This window comes from Adelges cooleyi, unplaced genomic scaffold (genome assembly GCF_023614345.1).
Source record: "Adelges cooleyi isolate 19-005CV unplaced genomic scaffold, UGA_ACOO_1.1 ACOO_flye_CR_arks_rails_tigmint_CR_PRNA_23, whole genome shotgun sequence".
NCBI classification, from domain to species: domain Eukaryota; kingdom Metazoa; phylum Arthropoda; class Insecta; order Hemiptera; family Adelgidae; genus Adelges; species Adelges cooleyi.
Window position 1 is genome coordinate 11,895,771 of NW_026095893.1, and position 17,268 is coordinate 11,913,038.

Genomic DNA, 17,268 nt, shown 5'->3' on the forward strand with positions numbered 1-17,268 from the left:
GCAACAATGTTGTCATCTTCAGCGTTCACGACTGACTGAGACCGATTACGGGCGAACATCTCCCTCTATACCTGTACAGCGTCGTTATACCGGAAATGATGACTCATCGTCAACACGTTTTATAAATGTTAATAAAATGTTACAATACATTTTATTAAAATTAATTTAGCCCTAAAGGAAGAATTTGCTAAAAAAATTAGGCAAAAAGTTTTAAAAAAAGTTTGCCCTACACGTTGGGAAGCAAGATACGAATCGGTATCAGCATTGAAAGTAAGATATATTGATGTTCTTAAATCATTAACTGGTATTATTTTAACAAGTGACAAGCTAGGTGAAAGAAATATGGCCAATCTATTAAAAAGAAAATGGAGTCTTTTCAATTTGTGTTAATGCTTTGTATATGGGAAAGAGTATTACGACCATTGCACGGGGTGTCAAAACTTTTACAGCAACATAATATGGATCTTTATAATGCACGCGATAGATTAGCTGAATCATTTTCTTCAATACAAAATCTTAGAAATGACTACATTAATATTGTGAAATATGCAAAAGATTTATGTGCAAAATGGGGCATACCATTAAATAATTTGCAAACTAGACAACGACTTGCAAACAATTTTTTTAATGAAGTCGATGGTGACCGTAGGTTAAATATCACAGAAAATAATTTTAAAATAAAAATATTTTTTCCCCTTATTAATACTGTATGGATGCAGCTTAAATCACGATTTGAAAGTTTTCGAGATACCTGTGATACATTCGAGTTTTTAAGGCCAGAATCAATTATTAAATCTGAAGAAACTGAAACAATCAAAAGGAGTTATGACTTTGTTCAAAATTACAAGTCAGATGTAAGATGTTGGTTCCGAGTTAATATGTCAAATTCTATCTCTTAAAGAAATAATAAACAATAAAAAATTGTGGTCTATTCGTGATTTAGCATTATTTATTTTAGAAAATTATTTGTCTTGTAGCTATTCTGAAGTTGTAATATTTTTTTGACTTTGCCAGTCACAGTTGCTACTGCCGAGAGATCTTTCTCTAAACTAAAAATAATTAAAAATGATTTAAGAAACTCAATGGGCCAGGACTGACTATCAAGTATTGTAATTTTAAACATTGAACAACAACGTACAAAATAATTATCCTTAGATAAAATTATAACAGACTTTTTAAATTTAAAGGCAAGGAGTATGAAGTTTTAATGTAAATATAAATAATATGTAATTAATACTGTTAATAGTTATGTTTTATTTTAAATTAATTTTCCTTTTTTGTTTTTTATTATCATACTAGGTAAGTAATTGGTAAAACTAATACAATTTATTTCTAATGACACATTTTGTGTATCTATTTTATGTTTTTTTTGAAATGTTTAATAAACAGTGATGTTAAAAAAATAAGAGAAATCATTCTAAGAAACACCACGGTTAAAGTATAATAATTGTGGTAGGGTTGAAAGCAATTTATTACAGGAGGGAGGATAATATGATGTATGAACAATTGGGGCACTAAAACTTCTGCTGCCCTGGGGCCCAAAATACTTAGTTGCGGCACTGGGTGCTCCTGCTTCTTTTGATTCATGTCCTTGCTCAATTTCTGTTCTAAAAACAATCTCGTTATCATTTATGTTTTTAGAATGACTGACGTCTTTGTTATTGAAGAAATTATTATTTTCAAAAATTACATCTCGGCTTAAAGACACCACAATATTTTCTTTGTACCATATACGATACCTTTTTGTTGTTTCTGAATAACCAACGAAATAACCTTTTTGGCTTTTTGCATCCAATTTCTTTCGCCGTTCCTTTGGTACTAAATTATAAGCTGTTTTACCAAAATCTATGTACTTGTCTATTTTACATGATTTTTCGAACCACAATTCATAAGGAGATTTGCTTACTTGATCCGAATTACCTGTGCGATTTAACACAAACACTGCTAAGTTGACTGTCTCTGCCACAATGATTTTGGAAAATTCTTGGAATAGATTAAAGTTCTAGCGGTCTCACAAACAGTTCTCATAGTTCGTTCTGCTTTTCCATTCTGTTGAGATGTGTACGGTACACTAGTTTCATGTTTTATACCAGGCTATTCCAATGTGGCTAAAACTTTGGCATTAAAATAACGTATTTAAATACTCTAAACCACAGTCGCTTCTAAATTTTCTAACAACATTATTTGTTTGAGTTTTAACAGTACTTAAAAAACACTTGAGTTTTTCTTGTACTTCTGATTTATGTTTAATAAAATATTCATGTGTATTTAGAATAGTCATCTTTAAATATAATAAAATATCGTTTACCTCCAATCGAGTTTTCTTCCATTGGTCCACATACATCGCTGTGTATGATTTCGCCTGGCATAGTTTTAAATAAGTTCAAATTAAAATATATAATATATCATAGCTAAAAAGACATAGGAATGATATTTATTTATTGCTAATTATAATTATTATTTTCCATTTGGAATGGATTCAATTTTAACGGATTAATACTTTTTATTTTAAATTTTTATGGAGACCTGTTGGTAACATATGGCTTGCCTTTTGATGTATATGTATTTCTCAGCTGAGCACTCATTATAAAATTAAGAGAAAACAATATTTTGGAGGGCAAGACGGTGCGTTTTTTTTCATTATTCCAAGTATAATGCTTAATACATAGTTTAGAAATAACGACTATATTAAAATTTTTAAATGACTAACTTTTCAAAATATGAATTAAAAAAAAAAAAAAGACGCACCCTTCGGAATATTGTTTTCTTTTAATTTTATAATGGGTGCTTTTACAATAAAACCAAAATTAAGCGAGTTATTTTTAGTCTGCTTAAACATGTTTTTACCACTGAAAATCACCGGTTCTAATAAAATGATAAATATAAAATCATAAAACAACAATTTACACCTAATGTCTTCATATAATATACTGTAAATACTTGTAATTTGTACATGTATTATTTATTAATGATAATTTATTTAGTTGATTACTTTATATTATAGTTAATAATATTATAAATTATTGAGGAATATACATATTTAAGTATATTATGCTAATTTTATATGAAATATGGTTTATGGTTTGTGAGATACATATCTTTAATTAAATGTTGAATACATAATAGTTGTTTGGTTTATCCTTAGATTTAGATATAAATTACATTTCCAAACATCACTATTGTATTAAGAATCAGATTGAAGATTATTCAGCAATGCAAGAAAATAACATTTGTTTAAACTGTTAAAGTAAAGAAAGAAGTAACACTTACTGTCTAAGAAAAATAACTGTCAAACAAGGAGTACATTTATCATACGTTTATTTATTTCAAATGCTTATAACTTAAGATATTCACAGAGATATAACATCATGATAAGTATAGAACGGTAAATCTTATATTCTTATCACATTTTTTCTAATAACTCTTCAGCAGAAAATTCGATTAGTAAGTAACAAGCAAATCTTGAATTTTCACACTGGCTAAAAATTTGGAATATTGCACCATAATTTAAAAGACTTTCTCAAATTAAAGATTTTAGATAAGTAATATGACTTGATAAAATAATTTTGTAGGATAAAAATTATTTATGCGTCGGACAATGCTGCAACACCTGGTAACACTTTTCCTGTAAATAAAAATACAATAACAATTCAAAAAGGTTTTTATATTTTAAAATTAAACTAATTGAAAGTAAATATTAAACATACCTTCAAGTAATTCAAGGCTAGCACCGCCTCCCGTACTGACATGACTTAATTGGCTTTCAGTGCCCCATTTAGCTGCGCATGTAGCTGTATCGCCACCACCAATAATAGATACAGTACCATTTGCGGTCGCCTTTACAACTGCATCCATTACAGATTTTGTACCAGCTGCAAACTTTTCAAATTCAAAGACTCCAGCAGGTCTATAATCGAATATAAGAAATACAAATATTAATTTTATTATAATTACTTTATTAAACAGTGTAATTCAATAATTAAAAATATATTTAATAAATTTACCCATTCCATACAATAACTTTAGCACGAGCAATTGGCTCAGCAAACAATTTCTGAGATTTCGGTCCACAATCTAATCCCATCCATCCATCGGGTACGCCTCCAATAATAGTAGCTAAACCAGTATTTGCATCTTCAGCGAATTTATCAGCGGTAACAAAATCGACGGGTAAATGAATTTTAATGTTGCGACTTAATGCTTTTTGTAACAACTTGGTAACAAGTTTTGCCCCAGTTTCATCGTAAAGAGAATCGCCAATCTAAAAAAATTCATACAATATCTGTTAACTGAATAACATTTATAAAATTTACTTCTTACTTTCATGTCATTTGCTTCTTTCAAGAAAGTATATGCCATACCCCCACCAATTATCATCTCATCGACTTTGTCAAGTAAATTTTCAATAAGCAGAATCTTATCAGCAACTTTGGCCCCTCCTAATATTGCCAAGAATGGTCTGAAATTAAATGGAAATGTTAATACAACTTTAAAATGACATCAGAAATAATCTGGATAAATCATAAATGGATAAATTATTTTTACCTTTCAGGATTATCCAAGGCCTTAGCGAAATATGTCAACTCTTTATTTAACAAAAATCCTGCAGCCCGTTTTTCAAATCCTTCACCAAGCATAGAACTATGAGGTCTATGCGCAGTACCAAAAGCATCATTGACGTATATGTCACCCAATTTCCGTAATGACTCTCTGAATTCTTTAACTTTTTCTTTATCAGCTTTCACTTTTTCACCAGCTTCATTTACACCTTTTCCCTCTTCTTCAATATGGAACCGGAGATTCTCCAAAAGAAAAACAGTACCTGGAGCTGGATCAGCACAAGCTTGTTCAACATCCGCCCCAACACAATCAGGCAAAAATGTAACATTCCTAAATTATAAAAATATTTAAGTTAATTTTAGGAAACAAGTATTGAATTTAATTACTTTTTGTTTTTTACGCAATATTTGTCCACGTCGTTTTTGAGGATTGTAGAAAGGGATGATTTGCTACAGAAAGAAAGGAAAATAAAGAATGAACTTTTAATACATTTCAAGATGACAGGAATAATGAAATAATAGAAACAAACAAATTTAAGAGTAAAATAAATTATTATATATTTCATATAACATAAAACAATTTAACAATGACAGATATGCTGTCGCTTATAAAAAAATTATTAGGTACTACTAAACTAATAATATATTAGATATACCTTTGACCACCATATTATATTGTACACTGTTTTTAAGCAATTAAAGATCCCACCATCCCCTCTTTGAAAGTATTGCTTGAGAACCACCTTTCCTATGGGATAGTTGCCTCTAAATTTGAATGGTTCTTTTAAAGTTATAAATCATATCAGCTTACCAATAGCGGATAAGTTGCCAGAGACTTAAAAAATAAACACAGTTTATTTAAAAAAAATGTTGTACTACATTTACATGAATTAAACATTTTAAATAAAACCAATTTGACAGTAAAGTCGACTTAAATATTTTAACTTTTTTATAAATGTTATTTCTGTATAATGTAGTCATTTATTTTAAAAGTTTTAATTACATTTTTATGGAAATAAAGTTTTTTTTTTAACCATTTTAATCTGCATATGGGGCGTTTATTGTAAAAGTGGTGTAACTCGAAATGTTTAAAATATACATATTTTTGCTTACCTAATGGAGTCACATTTAGTCATATCTTTTATTATAAAAGAAAGCAACTCCAATAAATGCAAAAATAAATAAAAAATAGTAAACACTGAATGCATAATTCTATTGTTTTTCATACACATTAATTTACAAAAAGCTCGTTATTTTAATATACAATTACAAGGAGATAATTCACTTTTACAATGAACGACACATATGAAAATGTAATTATAAGATGTGTACTCTATTTCATGTGTGGTTAAGAACACTGTTATCCATAAATTCAGATTCGTGTGTTGACATCTGTGTACGCGTGTATTAATGTATGTGAAACCGTGTTTTATACACCTAGATATATTAATAAAATTAAATAAATAAACTCCCGAATTTTTAGTATATACTACATAGAATATAATATATAATTTAATACAAGGATATTTGAACATTGACTATATAAACTTTAAATACACGTGTATTTAAAATACATGGATCTTAAACTGTTCTGGTTCAGATTCACTAATTACAGGTACACTTGTATGTTTAAACACATTACAAATCGTGAGCTCTAGTGGTCATAGACAGCAATTGGCATAATCAAGTTTAATAATTAAGAAAAATATATACTAAACCCTGTAAAACTATTAACTAAAGGTAATGCAGATTTATGTAAATTTATATATAATAGTTGCATATTTTACTTGTTGAGAAGTTTTTGGAGTTCCTCAGCCACTGGTTTTAAAGAATACTTAGCATTTGGCAAGCCATCTGGACGTCCAAGATGTGACATTAGAACCAAAGACTTAGCACCATTATCAATAGCATATTTAATGGTATCCAAAGCAGCAACAATACGTTGATTGTTAGTTATTTTACCATCCTTTAAAGGAACATTGAAATCAACTCTAAAAAAAAAAAACCTATTCATTAGTAATTGTACATTTTTAACTCAATTTATTTTTCTTACATGTAATTTTAAATGATTTTTTCAGCATTTACATTTAAATTAATAAAATAAATTGAAACATCAAATTAAAATTTTGCAGCCAAAAAAACAAAAATAATGTGTATTAAAATACAATTTTATTTTTTCGCAAAGAAAACCATATTTTAAAATCAGCCTATGCTGCTCCATTTAAAACATTAATATCCCTGCTCAGGAGTAGAAGGGAAATTCGGATTTTTCTATGGACACTAATTGTAGGTGGCTCTAAAACACCATTTGAACACATTATGTTTTAAGCCATAAATTATTATCTAAAATAGATTTGTAAATTGTATAATAGAATAGCTGGCTGCTATGAAAAGTGATGAATACAAAACAAAGGCATACCAAAAACATTTTTACCAAGGAGGAAGTTACAAACGGATTGATTTGACTATAACAAAATTATGTTTGTTAAAATTGTTTTTTTCTAAATATAAATAAATAAACTTAAAAAACTAAAACTTATGTATTACATAATAGGTATGTAATATTATTAATAGGTAATACTGTAAAGATAAAAACTAAAAATAATAATAACTACACTTATGTATGAATTATTATTTGAAGGCAGGTCCACACATATGGCTTATAGTCGAATTTGCGGCGCAATAGAGTATCTATCCACATATACGCGGCACACATGCCGCGGCATTAAGAAAATTTACTATACAGAATATTTTGGCCATCTAATAATCTGACACAGTCTTATTATAAATGGCACCAGAAGAAGATGCTATTCTTTCAAGCGCGCTTAAATGTGCACTAGGGCTGCGAAACTTGTAAATAACACAAAAAGATAATATTTTAAAAATATATATTTCAACTTGACGTGAACCGTGGTATTACTAAATTTGAAATACAGAGTGAACAGTTTAAGGATAATCATTTTAAAGAAAATGAGTGTCTTTTACAGTAATTGATCATCCCATATAATTACAGCCACCCATTGTTAGGCTACACATGCACGTCCACACTATCCCGACATGGTCACACAGACCGCTCGGCTTTTCTTAAATTTAAACTGCTCACCTACCTGATCGCTGATTTTGCGGCACGGCTCTGAAAATTCTGCGCCCAAAAAACTTTGTGAATGCAAATTAAGACGCACGGCCATGTCGGGCGGCAAAAGCCATGTATGTGTGGACACATGATATTATTCATGAAAATGTATGTTTATATTTATAAACACAGGTTTACACTTTTTATGTTTATTTTAATACTAAATACCTTTTCCTACATAAATTCAACTTTAAAAGTCAGAACAGACGTAGGGGCATAGTAAGGATGGAGCATATTGGGGTGGGGGAGGTAACAGGTCTATATGAATTATTATAACTGAATGTGATAAAATAACTTTGAAATAAACGCTTTGATGCGAATCTGTAATAATGGAATTACAAATATTGATAAAAAGCATTGTTTTGACATAATGTGCTAAAAAATGTATTTGTAGTATAAAGGGGGAAGACACTTAGGGAAGACTGTCTATCATAATATATTACCGTTGTTACCCATACTTGATTCACTCACCTATAGCAACCTAAATATTTACAACAAAGTGTAATTTTCCGAAACCGCCTGACCAAGTGTCGATCTATGACATTTAGCACTAACACGCTGTCACTTTATCCCCTTGACCAATCGTCCTGCTTAAATACTAAAGTTAAGTATTTTAATTCTATGACATGGCTTATTTCCATAGGCCAGTATCATATGTGAGTGAGGCGTGCGGCTTTGTATTAAAGTGCCTCTACACTATAACTACATATAGTCCAACGATTCGTTTGCAGGACTTTATTACTCTGCTCCTGAATGATAAATATGAACATTCAATTGTTTTTGTCTCGAACATAAGCATTTGGTCTATAGTGCGAACCAGGGTCACACTGACGAAGGTTACCAGGGCAAAACTACAACCGAGACCCTGAAAGCCTCGGAAGCCCCAGGGTTTGGGCATTTAACATAATATGTGGGATTTACTAGGGAAAAACAACTGTAAAATTGTGTAAAATATACAAATCAAAATGGTTTGGGGACCTTTTGGAGATTTAAAATCTGAGGCCTTTTAGGTGACAGGTTGACCTTGGTATAGCCTTAACAAACTGGAAATGTGGGATCAATTGTCATAAATTTATTTTACCGGACACCCTTTTTTATGCCATATTATAATTTATAGTGTTTTTTACGCTAATTACAAATCTGAAGTCAGAATTAGGCGGACTCTTCTAGTATAAAAGTTTTAGCTAATTGAACTTTGAAGTTTTCTCCATATAACAGTAGGTTATAGACATGTTGACCGAGCCGTGCGGTGGCAACAGCTAGCGGCTGACTAGACTGTGCCCCGCCCTTTGTGGTCCTTTTTTTTAATGCACACTTAAATTTTTTCGTCAACTATTTTGAGGGAGAGAGGGATTGGTTTGGTGAGGTTTTTTCACTGATCAATTTCAGAGCCTGCCGCCCAGGGGGCCGCGGTAGTCTCGCGTAACAATATTCTTAAAGTTCAAGTAGCTGTACTTTGAACAGAGGACTCCGCCAATTTCCGAACTCAGATTTGTAATCAGCGCAAAAAAGATTATGATATGACATAATAAAAAGGGTGTCCAGTAAAGTAAAATTGGTTCCGATCATTTAAACATTTTCCTTATAACAAAAAAAAGTGGCTATCTGCTGTACCCCTGAGCAAAATGCTGTAAACAAGTGCAACTAACAAACAATTTACTTAATAAAACTTGACAAAATATATTTGGTATGAAAATATACTTAGAAGGTTGTCGGAGCTTCTAAATTCCATCCTACTCCAAACAAAACTATAATTATTATTATAATTTTAATTTAAAAGTACCTTATCAATACGCGTTTGTTCGCCACTTCCAAACCCTTGATACTAAGTTTGTTTAATGCCATTTCAGTAGATTAATGAAGAAACAGAAAAACGATATCCTTTTAATCCAGGACGCAGAAATCCACAAACGAACTGACGGGCGAAGGCAGTGAAATAAACTGATTATAATACTGGCCGCTGGTAGCTGGAGCCTGGATTGATGGGCAGGGGGAAGCGGGAAGACGTTAAAATCAATAACCGGCGCAATCGCAATGCCCTTCAACATACGATTCGGTCATTTACGTTTGCTCGATAGTATGGTACCATTTATTATCGATAATATCGATTGTAATTTGTATCGATTAATACACTTTTTAGTTTTTAACACATTACCGTTAAAATTTTAATAATAATTTATACGAATTTCGTATTACGAAATAAGTCATATTAGAATTAATACTCCTGATGACAGTTCTCACTTCTTACCAGCTTTGCTTATCATTTAAGAACGGTTCAGCCTACTATTAAAATATTATTATTTATTGGTGAGAACGGTGATCATTGTTCAATATTATCGTATCGTAATAAAAATCGATATAATTGTATTTAAATTAAAAACGTATTAAAATAAAAATAATAAACAATAAATATTATATTTTGTTAATGATTTAATGTGGGGATTGAAAGTAATCGGGTAAAAGGAGTTTTATATAAGTAATAATTTAGAAAAAGAAGGTTTCTGTGAATTTCGACCATGTCAATTTATTAACAGATTAATTAGTAAAAGCTTCAAAGTATTAATTTTAACTTATAAAATTTGTTTTACGAGTAAACGCCGTTTTGTTGGTATTTTAGACTTAAATGCCTACTTAACGCTTAAGGTAGTCCGATTTCCATTCTTTAAAGTGATTATTTGACTACTTTACTATACCTAGGTTATGAAGGAAACCGATATTCATTTAAACCATTTAGTTTTGTCAGACTATTTGGTCTAATACGTCAAAAAACAGACAGCTTTCAATACCTATTACCTACCCTTCACCATTTCATAATTTCTTAGAGATATAATTAAGAATTCGACAAAAATCATCGCAACCCAACGTTAATGAAGTTTTTTTTGCAATAATTATTATGTTTGTGTTGTTCTATAATCTTTATAATACGACCGGCATTCCTTATCTTCAGTTTAGAGGACGCTTAAAACGTACTTTAATTTCTATTGCCTAACCTGCAGAAAACTACCAAACGTACATTATCTACAATTAAGTAATGGGTAATCACAGATTTTAGATATATGAAATCATATAAATTCATTATTCATATTATAATCTGTGTAATAACTAATAACTATATAATTCCAACTTCAGAGTTCTGCAATAACATCTAGTTTGTTAATTTGTCGTAGAGACTGGATTTCGTTGAGGGTAATAAATTAATATGCTTTTAAAAGTATTTGGCAAAGTTAAAAGACACACTGTTTGTCACAGCTTTCATTTCACACAATTTTTTGTTGAGTCAGCGCTAACAAACAGATTTAATTATTTCAATTACAGACACTTTGTAATAACACATTGTACCATGTCAGGAAAATCGGCCCTGTTTATTGTAGCTGAAGGAAGCGAGGAACTAGAATTGATCGCTCCCGTTGATATCCTTCGCCGTGCTAATGTAAACAAAATTATTTATTATTTATTAGTCTTTAAAACTGCTCTCACCTATATAAGAGTTATTAGTTATTAATAGTTAATTTCTTTAATAAGGAACATACGCTTCTTAAAAATGTATATTCTATTTCACTTAATACCATAGTAAAATTCATAAAAAGTTATCATAATCGTAACTAATCATTACACTTATGTGGTACTTATCATAATTGATAAATTTCCACCTGCAATTCAGTAGTTATGACGTGACAGTGCTCAATTCTCTCAAAATAACTTTTTTATTAATTTGTAGTTCTATAATTTTAGTTTTCATACATTACTTCTAATCTACACTTAGACTTAATCCTAAAGACCTAAAATTAGTTTTAATAAGAACGAGCGTTCTAACTGGCAAACCAATTGCCCGAATCTCTAGGTATTTAAAGAACTAAGTACAAATGATAAGAGTTGAGATATAAAAAAACTTTGCATACCTAATTAATAAAAATCTGCTCTTAATGCATCTTTTAACTCTTTTTTTTTCCCCAAGTAATCGCCAAGCTGGGAGGGGACTGTTTGCACACTACTTACTCCCAATGCTTCTTTTAACTAATTTATATCATTACCAACATTTTAATACGATAAATAGTAGTAAAATGTTGATGTATAAAAACTTCTTATAACTGTGTTCTAATAATATTTAACTGAAAATTTTTTAAATGTTTGCTTGTTTGTTTAGATTAATGTTACCATTGCTGATTTAACAGACTCTGAACACGTCAAGACTAAATCTAACGTTCTTATAAAAACTGATGCCAAATTAAGCGATGTAAAGTGTAATAAATATGATGCTATTGTTATTCCTGGTGGTCCGTCATATAAAACTTTAGCTGCTGTATGTATAAATCTTGTTTTACATATTATTCAATTGCTTAGTTATAGCCAATCAAAATGCAAGGCTGGAGGTTAGACTAAAAAAGATATCATGGAGAAATGGCATGTTTAAGATAACCCAGTGCACTCGTTAAAGCTTATAACTTTGGTCCCCAATATTCTACAAAAATAAAAGTACCCTTATGATTTCCCCTTTCCAATGTCATATCTAGTTATTTACTAAAAAAAAAATGTTTAACTGAAATTACAAACTACATTTTTATTGTCACATACATATAAGTATACATAATATAAATATAAATACATTTTTAAATAAGAATAAAATTTCAAGAGGGGTTTTAACAATCTATCCATCCCTCCCTGGATATGTCACTGAATTTCACACTTTTATCTAAGTATACAAATAACGTTTTCATTATTATATACTATAAAATTATAATTTTTCTAAAACTATAAAAAAAAATTTTAGGAGACCGTCACAATTGAGGTAAAATTATATAAAAATATCTTACACTCTATCAATAATTTAGATCATATATTTAAGGTAGAGAAAATTTAAAAAAAGGCATACATGAGATAATTATTGTAATTGGCTTTATTAAGTGCTACCTGATAGATAGTTAAATTCTATATTTTTATCAATTATTATAATATTATCGATGACTGTATAACAGGGTGACTTTAGAGAATCTGGTTATTTTTAATTAATTATAGTTAATAATAACAGCACTTGGTATTATTGGTGCTCACAGTTGCCAACTTACACTTGGTCCATTTTCTGGGTGAGAAATCATGTGGTTATAAAGAAGCCACCATCCATTTCCTGTAATGAACTTACGACCTGTCTAGGATATCCAACCTGTCAGAATACCTCTCAAGGAAGGTTCAGCGATAGTACATGGGCTACTAAGCTATTTCCGAATTTATAACAGCAGTATTTAACTCTTACAGTATCAAGTCTTACAAATACAATGTTAATACTGTTGTTATCTGGCAACAAATAACTAGATCCTTCAAAATAAAACTGTATGAAGTTTAATAATTAAAAGAAAAATTATACCAACAATGATACACTACAAGGCGCCATCTTTAATTTAGTAGGATAAAAGCCAAATAATATTTTTAAGTAGAACTACTCATTTATTATTGGTATGTTTATACTTTATACAAAAGTAGTAAAATTGTTTTTTAACAAAAACTGCCTATATAAAATTATTTTAAAAAATCAGACGCAAAGTCCTACAAACACAGTGAAACCTTTCTAAAATGGACTTTTATAAACCGGAAAATTTGTGTATGATCCCGCTAAACCATTATGCATGTATACTTACTATATATAACTGAAAACTGCCTAATATGAAATGTTCCTTCAATCAACTATAATTCCGCTATAGACAGATTTCACTATAATAGTTAACATTGCATAAACTTCTAATTTTGTATACTTAAATTTGTTTAAAAACTATTACAGGCTAGTGTGGTTGGAGAAATATTGAAAACACATGAGCAAGCTGGTAGTGTTATTGCTGCTATTTGTGCTGGTAATATTTAAATTTTCATACAATTATCTTAATTAGATATTTATTATAATGTATATTTCAACAAATTTACTTGAAAAGTTAAGATTATGTCCTCTTACCTTCCTCTTTAAAAAATAAGTTATTGAAAACTAAATAAAGTAAACAGTAGATTATCTTCTAGTAAACATATTTTGCACTTTATTGGGCTTTAATAAATTTAATAAAAATAAACCAATTCTTTTGTGGTACTCACGTGTGTGATTGACGTGAAAAGTTTAACTAAGTCACACTTAAATTAAGTATGACTGGAAACCACGTGTGTCATTAAAGGTTAAATTGATGTCAAATGAAGTTAATTTGTAGGGTCGGCGTAGGAATAAAACTTCTTTTACTGAAAGTTGGTTAATAGGTTCAAATTATTAAGTACAATAATCTTTCCCTCTCACCGGTACAATTTAGAAAGAAAAACTACTCCCCCAATTGATAATTTTATCAATTGTAATTTTACATTTTACCATGTATCTTAATTTGATAAATGCTAAATAATTCATATTCCACTAAACAATAAAGAATTAAAGTTATGATTTAAACTGTACAACAATACGTAAATCTTTCCAGTCTTGGAAATGTTCTTTAAACATATGAAATTGTTTACATTTAATGCCAAAATCAGGGGGTTAACCCTTCATTTTTTTTTAAGTTAAGGGAATGGAAAGCAGGCGGTTTTTAAGGGGTTTTATATAGACAATAATTAAGAAAGAATTTCGACCCTGTCAATTTATTTTCAGGATAATTTGTATAAGCTTCAGTGTATATTTTGTTTAGGTTGTTCTCGTAGTAGAATTATAAACATTTTACTGTACACAGATAAGAACTTTACCTGTGTTGTAACGTTTTTATTCTTTTAACTTGACACAACACCCGTTTTTTACCAATGAATATAATAAAAAAAAAATTGTATTTTTAATTTTTTTATTAAAAGTTAGCGAGTAATACTATTGAAAAAATAAAAATTTGGTAACTTTGAATATTGACCTCATAAATTTATCCCTCGCAAAACAATTTTGATGGGAAAAAAATTGTAATTTATCTTATAGAAAGTCAAATGACTGACGACAATCAATAAAGAATCCTCATTACTCTATTAATAAGTACACTATAAGTCAAGGCTCAAGCTCTAAAATATGATTTTGCAAAAACTTGCCTACACTTACTCCTTAATAAATAGGAAACTCGTTCAGTGAAAAAGTATTTATTTCACATGTGTTCCATGAATGTGTTTTTTTTTTTTGAGACGTTCTTTCCAAACACACTCTTTTATTTGATATTTTTATATAAATAATTGGGCCAAAAAATAAACATGCACTCCAACATTTTCACTCATTTAAATAATAATGGCCTACATATCTGTCTGACCAATCTGCCCCTGCTTACTTGTATTTGTGTGGGTTTTAAATAAACTAATTATTCATAATTTATTTTACAGCACCGTTCGTATTGTATAAACATGACATCGCTAAAGGAAAAAATTTGACTTCTTATCCAAGTGTTAAAAGTGATATTGAGGGTGCATACAATTATAAAGAAGATTCTACTGTTGTCGATGGTATACATTTTATTTTTATATTAATAGACACTAGAAGGTCAATACTCAATTGGATCGTAAACAATTATCCATCACATTTTTCAATTTTTAATTGCGATAAAAAAAAATTAAACCAACATTCAATGACTGGACACCAGTTAATGTAAAACATCAAATGTGACGGGCAGTAAAACAATATTTCCACACTAAGACATTTAGCAAAAAAATAAAACCCTTTTCGATTTAAAACAGCTTTTGATTAAATTGAAAATTGACTCCCTGGTTAGTAAATTCTGGTTGGTCAGTTGTGAGTAATACTCATCTTGTAAATTAACTCCCCAAATGTCACTAAAATACTTGGGAAATGGAAAATTTGCTATCTGAAAACTTACTTAGAAATTGAAACTGAATTATATAATATAGTTAAATATGTTTTATTATAACATATGTTACCTTTAATTTGAACTGAATATACTCTAGTACTATACTGTGCTATTTTGTTATTATTTTTAGGAAAATTGGTAACAAGTCGTGGACCCGCTACTGCAGTTGAATTCGGGTTACGCCTTGTAGAAGTTTTGCTAAACAAAGAAGAAAAGGATAAAGTTGCAAAGGGAATTCTTTATCCTCTTTAAATGCAATGTACTTGATTTTTTTGATATTCTATGAAGTATCATAGAATATATAATCATTATCATTAATTATATAGGAATTATTATAAATTACTTATGAGAAAAACCTGTTAAATATTTAAAATGTCTACAATTAAAATGAATGAATTTATTAAGTTTAAACTACTGTTATTAAATTATTGAAAATGTTTAATCATTATCCATTATATTGTAAAATAGTAACAATGAAACAATTATCTTATGACCAACGACCATCTTTATCAGTAAAAAATAAGTTAAGTTGAGCAATACTAAATTTATAGGCTCAACTATACTTATTACTTAATGTTAGGCCGAAATGGTGAAAATGGCCAACTGGGTAGAGATAGAATGTGTCAAGATATTTGTATCCAAAATGTAAGTTGTAAACAAGGATCCCCGTGTAAAATTCACATTTCTCAATTTCTTAACTTCTAAATTAGATAGGTTAAGACGACATGCACGTAGTCATTTACTGAAAGATAAACTATATCCTTTTCTTGAACAAATTGATGAAAGTTTAAATTGTCCTTTTAATACACTAACATCCGAATTTTAGGATCTTATAATCGTAGTACCCATGAGTAAACTATTGTTATTTTATGGGGAGGAAGCCAGGACTATAAGATACTTCAAACGTTAGGGTTGTCTCAATACATTACTTTAAATTTATAGGCCTATGAAATATAAAATGATCATAGATTTTATTTAAGACTACTCGACATAAAAGATAAAACAAACACAATTTGTAAAATTATTATAGGATCACATTAAAAATGGTCGTTTACTTAACTTATCCGATACAAATGCTTTTCTATGTGACACTCGTCATAAACTTGTCACTACACCACACGATCCGATTGCAGACCTAATTTTTACCAAATGCATATTCGATTTGCTAATAAGTCGCTTAACTAACAAAGAATTAGAACGATGCATTTCTATTAACTATTAAATTATTGTTCTATCTGTGTAATATAAATGTTGCTAATGGTATAACAATATGTATGACAACAATATTTTATGCTCATAATAATATTGTATTCATTATTCTATCGCCATTAGTATATCAAATTGATTTATCTTTGTATTATATTTTACCTAAATCAGTTATTTTTTTTATTATATACTGTATGATGTAACCAGTTTTTGAGGAAACTTACGTCTAATGGGTGAGGAAATGTAGTGATCATGTGTGAACACTATGATTAATTAGTATTATAGCTTATCTTATTGTTATTCTTGTTAGTATGTTTTTCTATTATTTTAAAATATAATTTATGTAATATTATCTCGTACACGCTTAGATTATCCGCAGACCATACTTATAGGGTTGCCAACTTTTAAATTGTGTAATGAAGGACAATATTTTTCATGTCCAAATGGCCTTCCTCAAATATTTAGAAAATATATAATTATATTAAAAGTTATATATTTTTCAGTTTCTTTGGTGATTTCTAGATATTTTGGGGGCTGAGAGTTGAGACGTTTTAAGTTATAAAGTCGTTGAGTTATATTATTC

At 29.4% G+C, this 17,268-nt stretch overlaps 2 protein-coding genes across 2 annotated transcripts; one reads left to right on the top strand and one right to left on the bottom strand.

Annotated features, from left to right (window-relative positions):
• Positions 1–3,301: 3,301 nt before the first annotated feature.
• On the bottom strand, positions 3,302–9,695 carry LOC126835670 (phosphoglycerate kinase). Its single transcript, XM_050568408.1, has 7 exons — positions 9,476–9,695; positions 6,347–6,550; positions 4,546–4,890; positions 4,321–4,459; positions 4,005–4,261; positions 3,708–3,907; positions 3,302–3,625 (listed from the first exon to the last, which is right to left on the bottom strand). Exons 1-7 carry the CDS (start codon positions 9,535–9,537, stop codon positions 3,585–3,587), a joined length of 1,248 nt encoding a protein of 415 aa, XP_050424365.1. The 5' UTR covers positions 9,538–9,695; the 3' UTR covers positions 3,302–3,584.
• A 1,030-nt stretch (positions 9,696–10,725) lies between these two features.
• LOC126835684 (protein dj-1beta-like) lies at positions 10,726–15,890 on the top strand. The gene is made up of 6 exons (XM_050568429.1): positions 10,726–10,878; positions 11,008–11,122; positions 11,837–11,992; positions 13,463–13,532; positions 14,998–15,117; positions 15,610–15,890. The coding sequence occupies exons 2-6, from the start codon at positions 11,033–11,035 to the stop codon at positions 15,729–15,731; spliced, it is 558 nt and encodes a 185-aa protein (XP_050424386.1). The 5' UTR covers positions 10,726–10,878; positions 11,008–11,032; the 3' UTR covers positions 15,732–15,890.
• Positions 15,891–17,268: the final 1,378 nt, after the last annotated feature.

What these genes read in the sequence shown, in the direction of transcription:
- LOC126835670 (XM_050568408.1), bottom strand. Translation starts at nt 9,537, where the DNA reads ATGGCATTAAACAAACTTAGTATCAAGGGTTTGGAAGTGGCGAACAAA. An exon ending in AACAAACGCGTATTGATAAG is followed by an intron (nt 6,551 to 9,475) that starts GTACTTTTAAAT and finishes TTTTTTTTTTAG; the next exon opens with AGTTGATTTCAATGTTCCTT. An exon ending in AAAGTTATTGTATGGAATGG is followed by an intron (nt 3,908 to 4,004) that starts GTAAATTTATTA and finishes ATTCGATTATAG; the next exon opens with ACCTGCTGGAGTCTTTGAAT.
- LOC126835684 (XM_050568429.1), top strand. Translation starts at nt 11,033, where the DNA reads ATGTCAGGAAAATCGGCCCTGTTTATTGTAGCTGAAGGAAGCGAGGAA. An exon ending in CATATAAAACTTTAGCTGCT is followed by an intron (nt 11,993 to 13,462) that starts GTATGTATAAAT and finishes AAACTATTACAG; the next exon opens with GCTAGTGTGGTTGGAGAAAT. An exon ending in AGATTCTACTGTTGTCGATG is followed by an intron (nt 15,118 to 15,609) that starts GTATACATTTTA and finishes TATTATTTTTAG; the next exon opens with GAAAATTGGTAACAAGTCGT.